The following is a 16233-nucleotide window of genomic DNA, read 5'->3' on the forward strand; positions in this document are numbered from 1 at the left end:
TACCAGTATACTCAGAAGGTATCCCATTACCAAAACTTTTTGGTATTGAGACAAAGTCTCTCATAGTGCATTGGCTCTGCCAGTGGCTCCAAGTAGCCTACGCAGTGGCCTCGACGGGCTTGGTGGATATGCTATTTACCAACTGATGAGCCCAACTTAGCACACTGGGGCGAAACGCTGGCAACCAGGAATGAGTTAGCTGGAAAATTTATAATGTCCAATAACGGACCACTTATATTGTCAGTATCCAGTATTTGGGAGATAGTGGGTTCGAACCCCACTGTCGCCAGTCCTGAAGATGGTTTTCCATGGTTTCCCATTTTCACACCAAGCAAATGCTGGGGCTGTACCTTAATTACGGCCACAGCCGCCACCAGAGACCACGGGTCCCTTATACCAATATACTCAGAAGGTATCCCAGAATATCCTCCATATGTTTCTTGATGGAGTTCAGATTTACCCAGTAGAGATGTTGTTCCTTCTAACCATTTAAACAATGCCTATAGTAAGTGCCCTCAAGTACAGACACTGCATCAAACAGTTCTCAGTCATTGACATGGGAAGAAAATTAAATGCAAAGTACATGTATAACACAGACAGATAAATTGTAATAATGTAAGAACGGAAGAAATCAGAAATATAATGAATCATAGGTCCTGCTAACTTTAGTAATTTGTTATCCGTAGCAATGATGTTGAATATTTCAGAAGCATACTTTATCAAGGTATATGTAACTTTTTTGCCCATAGATTTTTTTAAAATTTTATTTATTTTTTTACTAGGGAAACCTAATAGGATAATTATAAACTATTAAGATAACAAAGGAAATTGTGTGCTTCATAATGTTCCCATCAGATGAGGCATGTATGCAGGAATCTCTGGAGGGATAAGGGAACAAACATGATGGTTAAAGTTATTTGTTTTATTCTTGCATAACCTGTTTAACATCTTTCAAAGAAGTCTCCTGGTTTGTCATCCACAATTTGTTGTCATCGATGGAGAATAGTATCAACTGCATGAGATTCATTAATGCCAAACTGCAGTTACAGTGTCTTGTGTGCTGGAAAAGCATTTTACATACTGTATATAATTATGCAAATAATCCACACCATCAAATAATCAGCGCACCCTAATTTTAGATATATTTTTTTTTTTTAGAAAAGAAAGAAAATTGTCTTTAATTTGCATTTTACAAGAAATCTACAAGAAATTGTACTGATGTACTAAAAAAATTAATAAAATATAAGGTGGTTTTAAGAGATGCTTCTTAATTTTTGCATGTTGTTGGGAAGGCAACCTGCTTTATCACAATTGTCTTGTGGTTTGCTTACCTTCCTGAATTGAGTGCACTGACAATTTAGTAATTCCATCACAGTCCAGCAGAAATTGTATATTTGACACTGATTACAGCCATCTTTGAGGACTGGCACAGAACATTCACTGTGTAGAAGGTAGGCAGTTAACTCTTTTTTTAAGACCTCTGCCTACCTTGCCATAGTATAACAGGATAAATCACAGTCACCCAGTGCTTCATGAAACTCTGCTCACCACTTTGTGCATTTAGACCTCGCAGAGCAGCTATCTTGACATACGAGCACTGTGCAACTTTCGTTACTTCCATCATGCATGGCTGACATTAGGAGCACGATCACTTCCAGAACAGTGCTCTCATGACCCACTGGGTGGCAACATTTTGAAGTAAATATTGCACATTTTCAAATGTATTTATTAACTTTGCTGCACTGGCACAATTTCAGCAGATTAAATATAGTTGTAATGACGTGAATCAACCTACGTGTATAATATTTATATACTGTAGATCGTAATATCAAATATATTGTATACTTCAATGTTGAACTTTATTTAACATAAGATTTTCTGTAATACGTTATTTCCACTCTGCAGGTCATCATTATCATTATTTTCATTTACCCTTGTCCAGCTCCTGCCAGGTCAGGGTGTTGATGGCACTTCTCCACTGTTGCCTCTCCTTCCACCACTCCTCTCCACTGTTGCCTCTCCTTCCACCACTCCTCTTCAGTAATTGTGTTCCAGTCCAGTCTTCTTTTTTTCTTATACTGTTCTTGGCAGAGTCCATCCATCTTGCTCAAGGGCTTCCTCTTGTCTTCTTTCCTTCTATCTTAACCTCCAACACTTGTTTTGGTATCCTTCTCTCCTCCATCTTATCACTCATTCTACCCTTATCAATTTTCTGACCTCAACATTTCTTACTCTGTCTCTCCTAGTCTTCCCTACCATACTCCTCTGGAACTTCATCTCACTGGCCTGAATTTTACTCTCATTTCTTGATGTCAAAGTCCAAGTCTCTATTGCATACGTTAATATAGGGTAAAGTACATCTTGTATATTATCTCCTTACATTTCATAGGAACTTCCCTGTTCCATACGAGGTTCCTCACATTTTGGTGGATGTATTTTCCATTTGTATCCTTCTGCTGATCTTCTTATCCAATCTTGCATCTTGCATCTTGCATTATTTCACTTCCCAAATATTTGAAGTATTCAACAACCTCAAGGTTTTGTGCCCTGATACTGATAATTTTTCCTTCTATTTCTCCTGTTGTTGTCACCTCTGTTTTGCTCTTCTCCACTCTGATTTTCATATCATATTTCTCAGTATTGTCATTTAAGGCCTCTAGTTGGATTTGTACTTCTGTATTGTTGACTCCCCAGATCACTATGTCATCTGCACACAACGATATTTCAATATCCCCTCCATATCTTGCCTTTGTTTCCTTTTGAATTTCATCCACAACCATTTTAAACATAAGTGGAGACAATACACTTCCCTGTCTTAGTCCAGTTTGGTTTCTAAATGAATCTGTTCTCCCCGCTGGAGTCTGAACACAACTGAAACATTGCTTTCACTACAGTAGTTCCCTTGATTGCCTTCCACATCCTTTTGGTTCCCCACATCTTTTCTCTATAAACATTATCATATGCCTTCCTTAGATCAAGGAATACCATCACCAGATCTTTTCCATATTTCCACTGTTTTTCCATCAGTATTCTCATGGAAAATATAGGGTCTATCATAGACCTGCCTGTTGAAATCCATACTGCTCTTCTAAATTTCTTTCCACCCTTCCTCTCATACTCCTTTCTATTATTCTCTCCAATATTTTGACCTCTTGTGACAACAGTGTAATAATTCCTTGATAATTGTCACATATCTTCCTGTCTTTAAATACTGGTATTATTACACCTTTACACCAATCATCAGGTACTTGCTTTTTCCTCCATATACTTAGCAGCCTATATAATCTGTGTAGACCAATAGGTCCTGCTGCCTTCATTATTTCCACACATATTTCATCCATCTCTGCAGCTTTTCCCGTTTTCATTTTTTTAACAGCCATTTCCACCTCTGTCATTGCAGTATCACTCTCCATTTCTGGATCATCCTCATTTACCACTACACTCTCTTCTGCTTCATATCTCACATTCAGAAGTTTATCAAAACAGTCTTTCCATCTATTCTTTATCTCTGAGTCTGTTATTACATTTCCACTTTCTTCCTTCACTTGTTTTGTGTCAATTTTTTCTTTTGTCTTATTTTTTATCAATCTGTACAGCATCCTTCTTCCACCATGTACATCCTTTTCCAACTCCTGTGTGAATCTCTCCCAACAAGTTTTCTTTACCTCATTTATCATATTTTTTGCACTTGATTTCCTGATACTTAATCTTACTTCCTTCTTTCCTATCTCTATTCCGTTCTTGACATGCTTCTTCTTTTATTTAACAACCTCCTCCTACTCTGCAGGTATGGCGTAAAATGTTACAGAAGAAGATAAAACCTGATCTTTACACATACAATCTGATGCTACGTTCTGTAAGAGATTGTGGTATTGGTGATGCTATTGTTGCTCAGAATGTACTGGAACAAATTGGCAAAAGTGTAGAAAACATTTCTCTGCCTCAGGTAAGTTTATATTAATATTTTATTTTGCATATTATCGTTGTTCTATCATTGTCTTTCTCTTCATACTGGGCATGAGTAACATTTAATAATTGGCTTATCCCTTTGTTAGCTGACAAAAATTCACATATTACTTGCTACTGTAATTGTGTAGCTCCTTGGCTGAATGGTAAGCACAGTGGTTTTTAGTTCAGAGGGCCCCACGTTTGATTTCCAGTCTGGTTGAGAATGTTAACTTCATCTGGTTAATTCCTCTAAGTTAGGGGCTGGGTGTTTATGTTCATTCTAATACACATCTTCATTTACATACAGCACATTGCACTACAAAACACCACATGGCCTAGCATCTACTGTAGGTCATTAGCCACAGAAACATGCACTAGTGAATATAATCCCTCCACATAGGACTGGCGTCAGGAAGGTCATTCGGTCATAAAACTGGGCTGAGTCCATATAACTTTCCAACCAGAAGTAATTGAGAAAAGGTCAAGAATAAGACTGTAACTACTTACATGCATTATTGTCTGTGAATTGACCTCTCATAACAGTGTAACAAAACCTTCCAGAACTACTGTTAAATTCTACAGTTCTAATTTACACAGTGTGACGAAAAAATTGAAGCATCTGGAAAATTATCGGATGTCAATGTAACTTCGTAGACATTCACACCATCGACAGGTATGTAAATGATTATAGAGTTACAATTCTCTGTGACCAGAGTGCACTAGTTTTGTTCATGTTTAGTGTTGTTGCCAGGCTTGGTAGGGTATATAAGGGGTGTTAACAGTGTCAGATGTTGAGTGATCACTATGAAGGACACGAAGATGCCGCGTACTCTTGTTAGACAGTGTTATCAGCACCTGACAGGGTTTGAAAGGGGCCTCATTTTGGGTCTTCATTTGCCCAGCTGGTCGAATCGTGCAGTATTCAGATTTGTGGGGCATTCGGATGTGACAGTGTCCCGATGTTGGACTGCGTGGGAATGTGAGGGCAGGCATACTGGTCGTCAAGGTTCCGTCGACCACGTCTGACCACCCCAAGAGAGGATTGCCGTATTGTGCACCAAGCTCATCATAACCCCTTACATCTGCACCTGCCATCCGAGAACAAGTACAGTAATGGACTCCCTGCAACATTCTGTTTCATCCCGCACCATTGGTCAGAGACTAGCAGCAGCCAGACTAGGGAATTACCGCCCCATGCGTATGCTGCGTCTTGAGTGCCATGACTGGGAAGCGTGGACTTCTGATGAATGGCATTGCATTGTGTTTGGCAATTAATTGCGGTTCTGCACTACGCCAGATGACCATTGTCTGCGAGTATGGCAGTAAGCTGGGGAGAGGTTGCATTCTTCCAATGTTTTGGAGAGGCACAGTAGTGTTACTCCTGGTATCATATTTTAGAACCTAGGTGAGGAGTCATCGGGTATGACTTCAGGCACGGCTGATTGAGGGAACTCTGACAGCACAATGGTACATCATGGATATCCGGCATCCTAATGTATTACCTTTCATGCAACAGTATCGTGGTATCATTTTTCAACAGGACAGTGCTCATCGATACATGGCACGTGTCTCTATGAACTGTGTGCGTGATGTTGAGGTACTCCTGTGGCCAGCAAGATTCCCAGAACTGTCCCCAATAGAGCATGTGTGGGACCAGCTCGGACGTCAACTCCGTCCCAGTGCCAGTATCCAGGATATCAAGGATCACTGCAGATAACAGCTGTGGGTCAGATTGTTTCAGGAGAGGATACTACATCTTTATGACACCCTTCCCAAATGAATTAGTGCATGCATCCAGGCAAGAGGGAGTGCAATGTCACACTGATAAGTGGGCTCGTACTGCTAAGTTCTTTGTAAATTTGACTTGATTTTGTAATCGCTGAAATAACATCACATGCCCTCTCAACATGTGAAGTTTCCACCTCCCCTTTTGTGGCTTACGTTTTTGTGTGAGGCAGTGTGTTTTCTCTGTTGTTATTTCATGAATATAATAGCATATCTAAAATATTCACTGAACTGGAAATGTTGGACTTGTTCTGGGCTCAAACTCAATTTGTTAGTAAGAATACTTTTTTGTCCCAGAAGTTTAAGACTGAGGAAGCTATTACTCTTTGTGAGTAAAAAATATGTTATAACAAGAAGAAGGGCTCAAATTCTGAGTAAGAATATTTGCAACTGAGTGTATTTCGCACTTAAAACTTCATTGAATATTAGTTGATGGCTCTCTTTAATGAAGGTCACTTCATAAAATTCATACTAATTATTTATTTTCTTTTTCATCATCAGGGAGAAAGTGCTTCTGAGGTTATATCTGATGGTACTGTCCCAAAAAGTGCAATGCTGGAAGGTTCTAGTTCATTGGTGACAGTTGGTGAAGTGTGTTCACAAAGTGAAGATAAACAGCTCTCAGATATATATCCCACTGAAGCCATCAGTAGGGAGAATCGTCCTAACCTGCTAGCACCCAATCCTTACCTTGGGAATATTATACAGTTGTCAGAGGTCACCAGACCTCAAGATAGGTGAGAAAATTAAAACATTATTTTGTATGCAGAAAGTATGGACAATCCTGAGGATGAAAGTTTATCAGTAAGAAAGCTTTGTAAGCTATGTTCTGTTTGAGCTTGTGAAGACTGAATAAAAATTTGGCAAAATTGGGAGAAAGATGAAAGATTGTTTATGAATCACGAGTATAAACTTGTATCCATATAGAAATCATTGAGTCTTAACAGTGTAAATTGTTGGTAAGAGTTTTCTAAATATCTATCCATTTATTTTCTTTCATTTTATCAGCTATAGTACTAAAGCTACTTTATTTTCCTAATTAAAATTTCAGAGTTTGTAATTGTGTAGACGCATGATGAGGTAGTCATTTGAACAGGAGTAAGTTAAAAGTTTTACCTGAGCAGCACATACATTACAGCCATTCAAACTAACATTGTATATTAGAAGTCCGCTATAACGAGTATGGCATATAACAAGAACTGCGTCATAACAACAGTTTTTTCTGTCCCTTCAACATTCCTATATTAAACTGTGATCTATCCTTCGGTTAAAGTGAGAGCCCTATCATTGACGCATCCATTATTACGAGCGATTAAGCGAGCACGATTTTTTTTTCCGTTACCGACATTTATGCACTCAGCTATTATATTGTATGCGATCGATCATCTTCATTATAGTTTCCTTGCTATGTCCACTAGCAAGCTCTCTTGTCGACATTCAAGGGCGATTACATAAAATCAGCTTCATGGTCCGTATCGCACTTCAATAGATTCACAATTAAGTTTTTATTTATTTTCCACCTAGTCGATACAATGATTGCTTAAGGCAATTTTTAATGGTCAAAAGTGGTACATGTTTCGTATATTATCAACATCTTCAGCCACATAACACTGTTTAGATGAAAAATATATAAATTGACAAAGTAATGCTTTAGAGGAAGTGTCCTTAAAATTAACATAAGATTGACAACATCAAAACAAACAAATAACTCAAGAGAAAATATATAAATTATTTCTACAATAGAAAGCAGTCGTCAAGGAAACACTTGTACAATATTCTATAGAGAATATGTGCTAATGAATATTCTTTTCTTAATAATTCGTGAAAAAAGGCCAATTTATAAATTAAAAATTATACAAATTTATAAGTAATTATCGAAATGAAGAAATCCAGATATCACAGTGTGGCTCTGGATATCTGGATTTCTTCATTTTGATAATTACTTGTAAATTTGTATACTTTTTAATTTATAAATTGGCCTTTTTTCATGAATTATTAAGAAAAGAATATTCATTAGGACATATTCTCTATGGAATATTGTACAAGTGTTTCCTTGACGACTGCTTTCTATTGTAGAAATAATTTATATATTTTCTCTTGAGTTATTTGTTTGTTTTAATGTTGTCAATCTTATGTTAATTTTAAGGACACTTCCTCTAAAGCATTACTTTGTCAATTTATATATTTTTCATCTAAACAGTGTTATGTGGCTGAAGATGTTGATAATATACGAAACATGTACCACTTTTGACCATTAAAAATTGCCTTAAGCAATCATTGTATCGACTAGGTGGAAAATAAATAAATACTTAATTGTGAATCTATTCAAGGGCGATATCGGAGTTGATTAGTAATATCCGTCAACTGCTGTTCCATAAAGAAAATTAGAAATGAAAGAGGAGAACATCATTTTGTAATAAATAGGTAAATAATGTGGTCGATAGCAAATGACAACTCGTTAGATATAAAGGCTAAGTAAACGATCGCTTAATTTTATTACTATTCACTGAAATTAAGTAAGAATGCAACACACCTCAAGATATGGCAGAGCGCATCACTGATTTCAGAGGTTAATTTATATTTTCTCGCGTCTGGTTCAATTTTAGAAAGGCTATCATCGTGTAAATTTATAGTGAGAAGGTTATCGTTTCTTTACTGGTGATTAAGTATGTTTTCATCATACATATAGTACAGTTAAGTTATGTTAGGTTAGGTGACGCCATTTGAATAAGATAACTGAAACGTTTGCCACAAAATGCAATCGATCATCTTCGGTACGGTATCAATTTCTCGCTTTGTACACTTGCAATTTCTCTCATCGAGATTCAAAGGTGAGGTCGGAGTCGATTAGTAATTTTCGTCAACTGCTGTTCTGTATCATATAATGTATATAAGAAAATATTTATTATTTTTCCACCTATTCGATACAATACAGAATGTTAACATATGAGTTAAAACATGATTTTCATTACTTGTAAAAACTGCTGTTCCATAAAGAAAATCAGAAATGAAAGAGGAGGACATATTTTCGTAATAAATACATAAATAACGTGTTCGATAGCAGTTGTTAACTCGTTACAAATACAGGCTAAGTAAACGGCCCTTTAATGTTAATACTCTACTGTTTACTGAAATTAAGTAAGAATACACCTCAAGCTATGACAGAGCTCATCACTGATTTCAGAGGTTAGATTATATTTTCTTGCTTCTGGTTAAATTTTAGAAAGGCCTTCCCATGTAAATTTATAGCAAGAATGTTATCACTTTTCTACTGGTGCTTGATATATGTTTACATGGTACATACGTGGTTAAGTTAGGTTAGATGACACTGTTTGAATAAGAAAACTGAAGTGTTTGCCACAAAATGTGACCTTCATTATTATGTTCTCGCTATGTACACTTGTAAGCTCTCTTTTTGACATTCGAAGGCGATGTCGAAGTCGATTAGTACCTGTCAGCTGTTGTTCCATAAAGAAAATTAGAAATGAAAGAGAACATGTTACCCCTTGTGGGTGGGGGACGCAGACAAAGAATACACCCACGGTATCCCCTGCCTGTCGTAAGAGGCGACTGAAAGTTTAACACCCTCTCTGGGTGGGGGACACAGACGAAGAATACACTCACGGTATCCCCTGACTGTCGTCAGAGGCAACTAAAAGGGGCGACCTTGGTGCGGATATGGATGGCAGCTTGATATCATGTGTTGGACCTCCCATGGATGGGACGGGCTGAATATATTCACAGGTAATCCCTACCTGTCATGCAAGGCGACTAAAAGGGTCATGTGGCCATGGTCCCCTCTTTATTTTTTTATTGTTTCTTGAGGGTTAGTTGTAGACCGATTCAAAATTCTTGATGTGCGTGCTACCCGCGCAGTGACCACCCAGGGATCGGCGGGTGGAGTGTCATGTACTCTTGCAGTAGTATCCACCTGACAACACAGGTCCCCGCACAATCGAATGCCAGAAGGACATATTATTATTGTTTTTAAATTTTTTTCTTTATATTTAGTGCTCTGTTCACGCTATGGGGTATGTGCTATTGCGGGTGATTGGAAGAAGGCAGTCCTAGTTCTCATTGCCTCAGTCATCCCGTATTAGGGATCATCCAACATCGAACCCCGGACAATACCGGCTACGACCAGGTGGGTATTGCCTTGGCTGCTTGGCTCAGCTACAGAGACCCCTGATCAAAGTGGGTGGCATTCGAGGAGGATGGTTTCAGGCATGGCTTCGAAACGTCTGCGGCCTGCCCAAGGTGGTCCCCAACCAAAGTCTTTAACTTGTGATTCCTGGAGGGGTTCAACGACCTGGGAACAAGTGCAGCGTGAAGGAATGGGATCCAGCTTTCCTAGCTTTCTGGTTGGTACCAGAAGTGATGGGAGTGACTTCAAGCTGGTAAAGTTTATTTTGTTTAGCAGACACAGAAGGTGTCTACGGTGAACTGGAAGTTATGAAGAAAATGCACAACAGTAGTTTGTTGCTAAAGACGTGCACTGCCGTGCAAGCTGATTTGTTGCTCTAAGTGCGATCACTTTGGCGATATTCCCGTCAAAGTGGAAGAGCACAAAACTTTGAATCTGGCTCGTGGAGTTATCTTCCACCATAATCTCATCTTGAACACTGACGATGAGTTGATGGAAGATATGAAGCACTGTGGCGTGACACACGTCCGGCGCATTACGCACAAAGTTAATGACGAGGACATTGCCATGGATGCGTTCATTGTCTCCTTCAAATTGTCAGTGTTACCAGAAAAAATCAAGGTAACAACATATCGCTGCAGTGTAAGGCCTTACATCCCGCTTCTCATGCTCTGCTATCAATGCCAGAGGTTTGGGCACATGGTAACTCGTTGCTCGAATCAGTCTGTATGTGGTACATGTGGCAGATGAGCTCATGGCGCGGAGGAGTGCTCAACTCCTTACAGGTGCACTAACTGCCCTGGTCTTTGCTTGCCCCAAGATCAGAACTGTTCAGTATGTCTCAGTGATAAGAACATCCAGGAGATCAAGACCCTCGATAGTCTTTCCTACCAGGAAGCATGCCGTAAGTTAAGTGCTATGAATGCACCGGCCAAGACGTTGGACTACACGAAGACAGCACAGAGTCTTCCAGGTTCATCGTTTATATCGCTTAAACCTGTTGCGATCGCTGCGCCCAAGGCGGCTGTTGCTCCTGCGAGCAAAGCCGCAAAGAGTAAAAGCTCAAAGGGGGGACCACCCCACCTTCGATCACACAGAATTCTGTTCTGGCTGGAACTCCTAAGCCGGCGCAGCAGGGGGGAAGGTCAAGTCTCCCCCCGTCAGAGGTCGGCGAAAGCCATTCCCACGCCGGCGGAGGCTGCATTGTCGACCAGGGCTGGGAAATTATCTCCCAGCCTGTCTAAACACGAAAAGAAGGCAGAGAAGAGGAGCGTAATTACCAAGCGCTCCCTCACTTCTCCTGCAAAGGGGAAACCATGCCCGCCATCTGGAGGAGAGGACATCCTGCCCCCGGATTTCGTCGAAGTTCTGGGCGTCAGTCACACCATCTGTCGATGATGCGATGAACTTCGAGCTTTCATCTACATCTACGGGTAGATGTAGATATTGATAGTGTTTAGGTTTAAGAGCATCTTGTCACTCATAACCCAACACTCTCTCTTTTAGTCCACACTATGTCACTGTTACAGTGGAATTGTAACTGTTATGACAGGCATCTTGCTGAGCAACGCCACCTCATTAGTGATTTTGCAGGAAGTATAGTCTGTATTCAGGAGCAAACCTCAGACCTCTTGAGAAATTTCAGACTGTACTCATCTAGCCCGTCATTTCGCGGATGTGTCTGGTCCCGGGAATTATCGTCGTCATTTCCTCACTCTGAAGTGGGAGGCAGAACATCAACACCTTAGTTTTGCCACTCAAGCTTCAGAGGTGTATAACGTGCCCTTTATGGAGTGGGAACTCTGCAGCGCCTTGGTGCTTTGCAAGGACACGTCTCCTGGACCAGATAGTGTCCATAACCAGATGTTGAAACACTTAGTGAGGATAGTCTGTTATATCTCCTTCGTGTGTTCAACCGAATCTGGATAGAGGGTGAGTTTCCATCTCAGTAGTAAAAGGGCATAGTCATTCCTGTCCTCAAGCCTGACAAAAATCCCAAGTATGCAGGAAACTATAGACCTATTTGTCTTACTAACTGTTTGTGTAAGCTATTTGAGAGGGTGGTAAATCGCCGATTTGTGTGGTGGCTGGAGAAACAAGGACTTTTGTCCAAGTACCAATGTGGTTTTCGAGCCGCTTGCTCGATCTCTGACCACTTGGTATGCCTGGAGAGTTCTATCCAGGATGCATATCTCGCAAACAGCATTTGGTGGCTGTTTTCTTCAACTTACAAAAGACCTATGACACCACATGGCGATATGGTATCCTTTTAGCCCTGCATCAGTGGAGATTCCAAGGTAACTTGCCAGTATTTATTGCAAATTTTTTGTCCCTCTGTTTATTCTGTGTCCAAGTTGGGAGGGCATATTCTTAAGATCATGTTCAAGGCAATGGAATCCCACAGGGATCGGTTCTTAGTGTCATTCTGTTCGCGATTGCCATAAACGATATTGTCGCTGCTGCTGGTTCAGCAGTAATGCTGTCGCTATGTGTGAATGATTTTGCTCTGCATTATAGCTTGCATACTATGGCAGTTGCAGAGCGACAATTACAGCAAGCTATTAGGAGAGTGGAACAGTGGACCTTAGAACGTGGCTTTTGGTTTTCAACCGCAAAGACCTCTGTTGTCCACTTTTGCCGGCAGCGCACTCTTCACTAGCATCCTGAGCTTTATTTAGGAAATGTCACTCTTCCCGTAGTTGACACTTACCGATTTCTTGGGCTCCCTTTTGATAGCAAATTATCATGGGAGCCACATGTGCAACAGTTAAAAGTGCAATGCACCAAGAAGCTGAATATCTTCTTACTATTTGAAGGGCTGAACGTACGGTGCTCCTATGATCTTATAGGGCACATATTTTATCCAGGTTAGACTACGGCAGTCCAGCATATGGCTCAGCAAGGCAAAGCGTCCTTGCAAATCTGAATGGCATCCACCACAGCAGGGTTAGGTTGGGGACGGGAGCTTTCCGAACAAGCCCCATTGCTAGCCTGCTCGCTGTATCTGGTGTGCCGCCTTTACACCGAAGGTGTCAGCAAATGCTTCTGTCGTATGCTGTAAATTTGCGACAGATGCCGCTTCACCCAAGCTATCCTTGCGTATTCAACAATGGAAACCGTCGGCTGTACGCTGCTTGTCCTCGAGCAACGCGGCCGGTTGGAATATGCTTGGATAGTAGTCATAGAGTGTTTGATGTACCTTCGGTTTTTTTGCCTTCTCAGACACCCAAGTGGGATACCTCCATGGATAAAACAACGGCCTGAAATAATCCTGGATCTGCACACAGGCCCAAAGGAAAACACGGACCGTTCAATTTATCGGAAGTTCCTCCTGTCCGTTGTTGGCTGATAACCAGGTTCAGTAGTCGTTTACACGGACGGTTCGAGGACAGAAACGAAGATGGGCTGTGCGTTCGTTGTCAACAATGATATGTTTCTTTTTGCTGTCCCGGAAACCTGTAGCGTGTACATAGCAGAGCTCTATGCTATCTCTGAAGCTCTGCAGTATGCACTGTCCGATGAGCGCCAACACTTTCTTCTATGTACTGACTCCTTGAGCTCGCTACAGTCTATTGATACCTGTTTCCCTCGGCACCCTCTGGTGCAGGAGATCCAGGACCTGCTGGCCGGGTGTTCGGATGCCGGCACCGGAATCACATTTATGTGGCTCCCAAGCCACATGAGTGTAGAGGGAAAAGAGTAAGCAGATAAGGCTGCCAAGAGGCAGTTACAATGCCCCCATTTCCTTACAAGGTTCCAGCAAGTGATATTCACTCTCACCTGGGTATTTTGGTTATGTCTCATTGGGAGCTGGAGTGGCAGGCCACTCCACTTCAAATAAGCTGAAAGCGATAAAAGGTACATCGAAGGTATGGAGGACTTCCCTTCGGGCTTCTCAGAGGGAAGCAGTGGCATTATGTCGTCTTCGGATTGGCCACGGTATAGTAACGCACTCCTATTTACTGAAAAGAGAACTCCCTCCGGTGAGTACTTGCAGCGATTACCTAAGTATGGTACACATCCTTACGGAGTGCGTAGACCTGGTCAATCTGCGCCGTCTGCTAAAACTCCCAAGTACCATCTCCCTCATCCTGCGAGATGACGAGCAGTCAGCAGACCTCGTCATCCATTTTATGAGGGACAGTGGTCTTTTTTATCGTGTGTAATAATGTCCTTTGTCTTAGTGTATTTGTGTTTAATGCACTTTTATCCCTTTGACTCTATTTTAGTCTGTGTTTGCGTATTTAATGTGTTATTTTACCTTGTAACTTGAATTATATATATATCTGTACTTCCAGCTACCAGAATCACGTTTGTGTGGCTCCCAAGACACATGGGTGTAGAGGGAAACGAGTTAGCAGATAAGGCTGCCGAGGAGGCACCTGTCACCTGTATTTTCTATAATTCTGTTAGAAAATAAGGCATTGCAAATTAGATGCACATATTTTATAATCTCATAATCATTTTGCATCACCATTTATTTTAAACTCCAGTCAGTGTATACATTTTAAAATTTTAATTTTCATATCATATCATGTCGTCCATCTCGTACCATTAAGGGCCGATGACCTTAGATGTTAGGCCCCTTTAAACAAGAAGCAAAATCATCATCATCATCAGAGAACATGTTTTCATAACAAATACGTAAATAACAAGATCGATAGCAGTTGTTAACTCATTAGAAATAAAGGCTAAGTAAACAATCGCTTAATTTTTATGCTCTCCACTGAACTTAAGAATGCAATACACCTCAAGATATGGCAAAGCGCATCACTGATTTCAGAGGTTAGTTTATATTTTCTTGCATCTGGTTATATTTTGGAGAGACTATTCCCCTGTAAATTTATAACGAGAATGTTATTTCTCTACTGGTGCTTGGAATGTGTTTTCATGATATATATTGTATGGTTAAGTTAGGTTAGGTGACGCTGTTTGAATAAGAAAACTGAAACATTTGCCACAAAATGTCATTGGTCATCTTCAGTACTGTATCGTTTTCTCGCTATGTACATTTGTGAGCTCTCTCCTCGACATTCGAAGGTGATGTCAGAGTCAATTAGTAATGCCCGTCAACTGCTGTTCTCTAAAAGAAAATTCAAAATGAAAGCGGATTACAGTAAAACCGTGTTAATTTGAAGTCATTGGAACGCTAAAATTGGACTTCAAATAACGTGATTTCGAATTAACCGCCGCTAACTTGAAATTCAGAAATGCCGACCCCTGCTGTATCGCAAAATATTCTAAGATCATTTAGTGCATGTAGTCACCTTGATTCACAGTTAAACCTTTCAAATGCCGTGGGGAAAAAAATCCGAAATGTATCCAACAAGGTACATTTATTGACACAATGCTCCTGGATAACGCCATGCACTGTCAAACGTAATCTCACACCTGGAAAAAATAAAACATGATTCGAAGACAAAGAGTAATCTACTGTATACGCATGATGCAATTTAAGCAAATAGGTTATAACCTATTTGATTTAAGTACAGTATAAAGCACTTGCACAGGGGAGCCAACAAGACTCTCCAAATTGGACAGACATGACACCAACAAAACAAACTTTAAAAAGCCAGACATATATTCAACACAAATATCAAGAATTAAAAAAATCACTTTGTACATTACCTGAAAAGTTCACAAATGTTTAATGGTCCAGAAGGGTTTTTTTTTTTTTTTTTTTTTTTTTTTTTTTGTCACACATTATGTTTATTGCCTGTAAAGAAGGAATGTATGAGAGGTTGCTTAATCTTTTTTTATATAAACACCAGCTACGAACTGCTCCATATGGGCCATAGCCTTAATTGTAGCGTCGTCCGCATCACTTGCACTTATCACAGAATCCAACACGGCTAGAGCGGCAAGTACATAACTTTTTGACGGAATAGTTGCCGCCTGCACTGTATCTTCGTCGTCTTCAACATCAGCACCTCCCTCTGGCGTCTCGTGATCACAGCTGATCATCATGGCATTATCCCGCTCTTCTGAAGTAGCCTCCGCATGGTCTATGGCGATGTATTCGGAGAACGTTATACCAACATCGGACTTTTGCTGTAACTCCTGCCATTCATCTTCATTGTTGTCTTCTTCTTCTCCTTCTTCTACTTCATTTAATGAACCAAAACCACACTTGATGAAGCAGTTCTTGATTGTCAATGAAGGAATAGTGTCCAGGCAACTGTCCACTCCACATTGCATCAATCACGTTCCACTTGCGTATATCTCCTGCCGGAATAATTCTAGCAGCTTCACGGAGAAAATAACGCACCAGTCGCTTTCTGTAAGCCTGTTTCACTGATGAAATTATACCCTGATCGAGGGACTGCAAGTAGCCCGTAGTATTGGCCGGCAGAAAA

General features: G+C 40.4%; 1 protein-coding gene across 1 annotated transcript in view; it reads left to right on the plus strand.

The window, feature by feature from the left end:
• The window catches only part of LOC136858242 (pentatricopeptide repeat-containing protein 1, mitochondrial), a 223335-nt gene that overhangs the window by 179969 nt on the left and 27133 nt on the right, over positions 1–16233 (plus strand). Inside the window, exons 6-7 of the mRNA XM_067137642.2 lie at positions 3788–3946; positions 6235–6470. Of these exons, the coding sequence (XP_066993743.2) occupies positions 3788–3946; positions 6235–6470 (395 nt within the window). The remainder of the gene's footprint in view (positions 1–3787; positions 3947–6234; positions 6471–16233) is intronic.

This window comes from Anabrus simplex, chromosome 1, assembly GCF_040414725.1.
Source record: "Anabrus simplex isolate iqAnaSimp1 chromosome 1, ASM4041472v1, whole genome shotgun sequence".
Taxonomy (NCBI): Eukaryota; Metazoa; Arthropoda; class Insecta; order Orthoptera; family Tettigoniidae; genus Anabrus; species Anabrus simplex.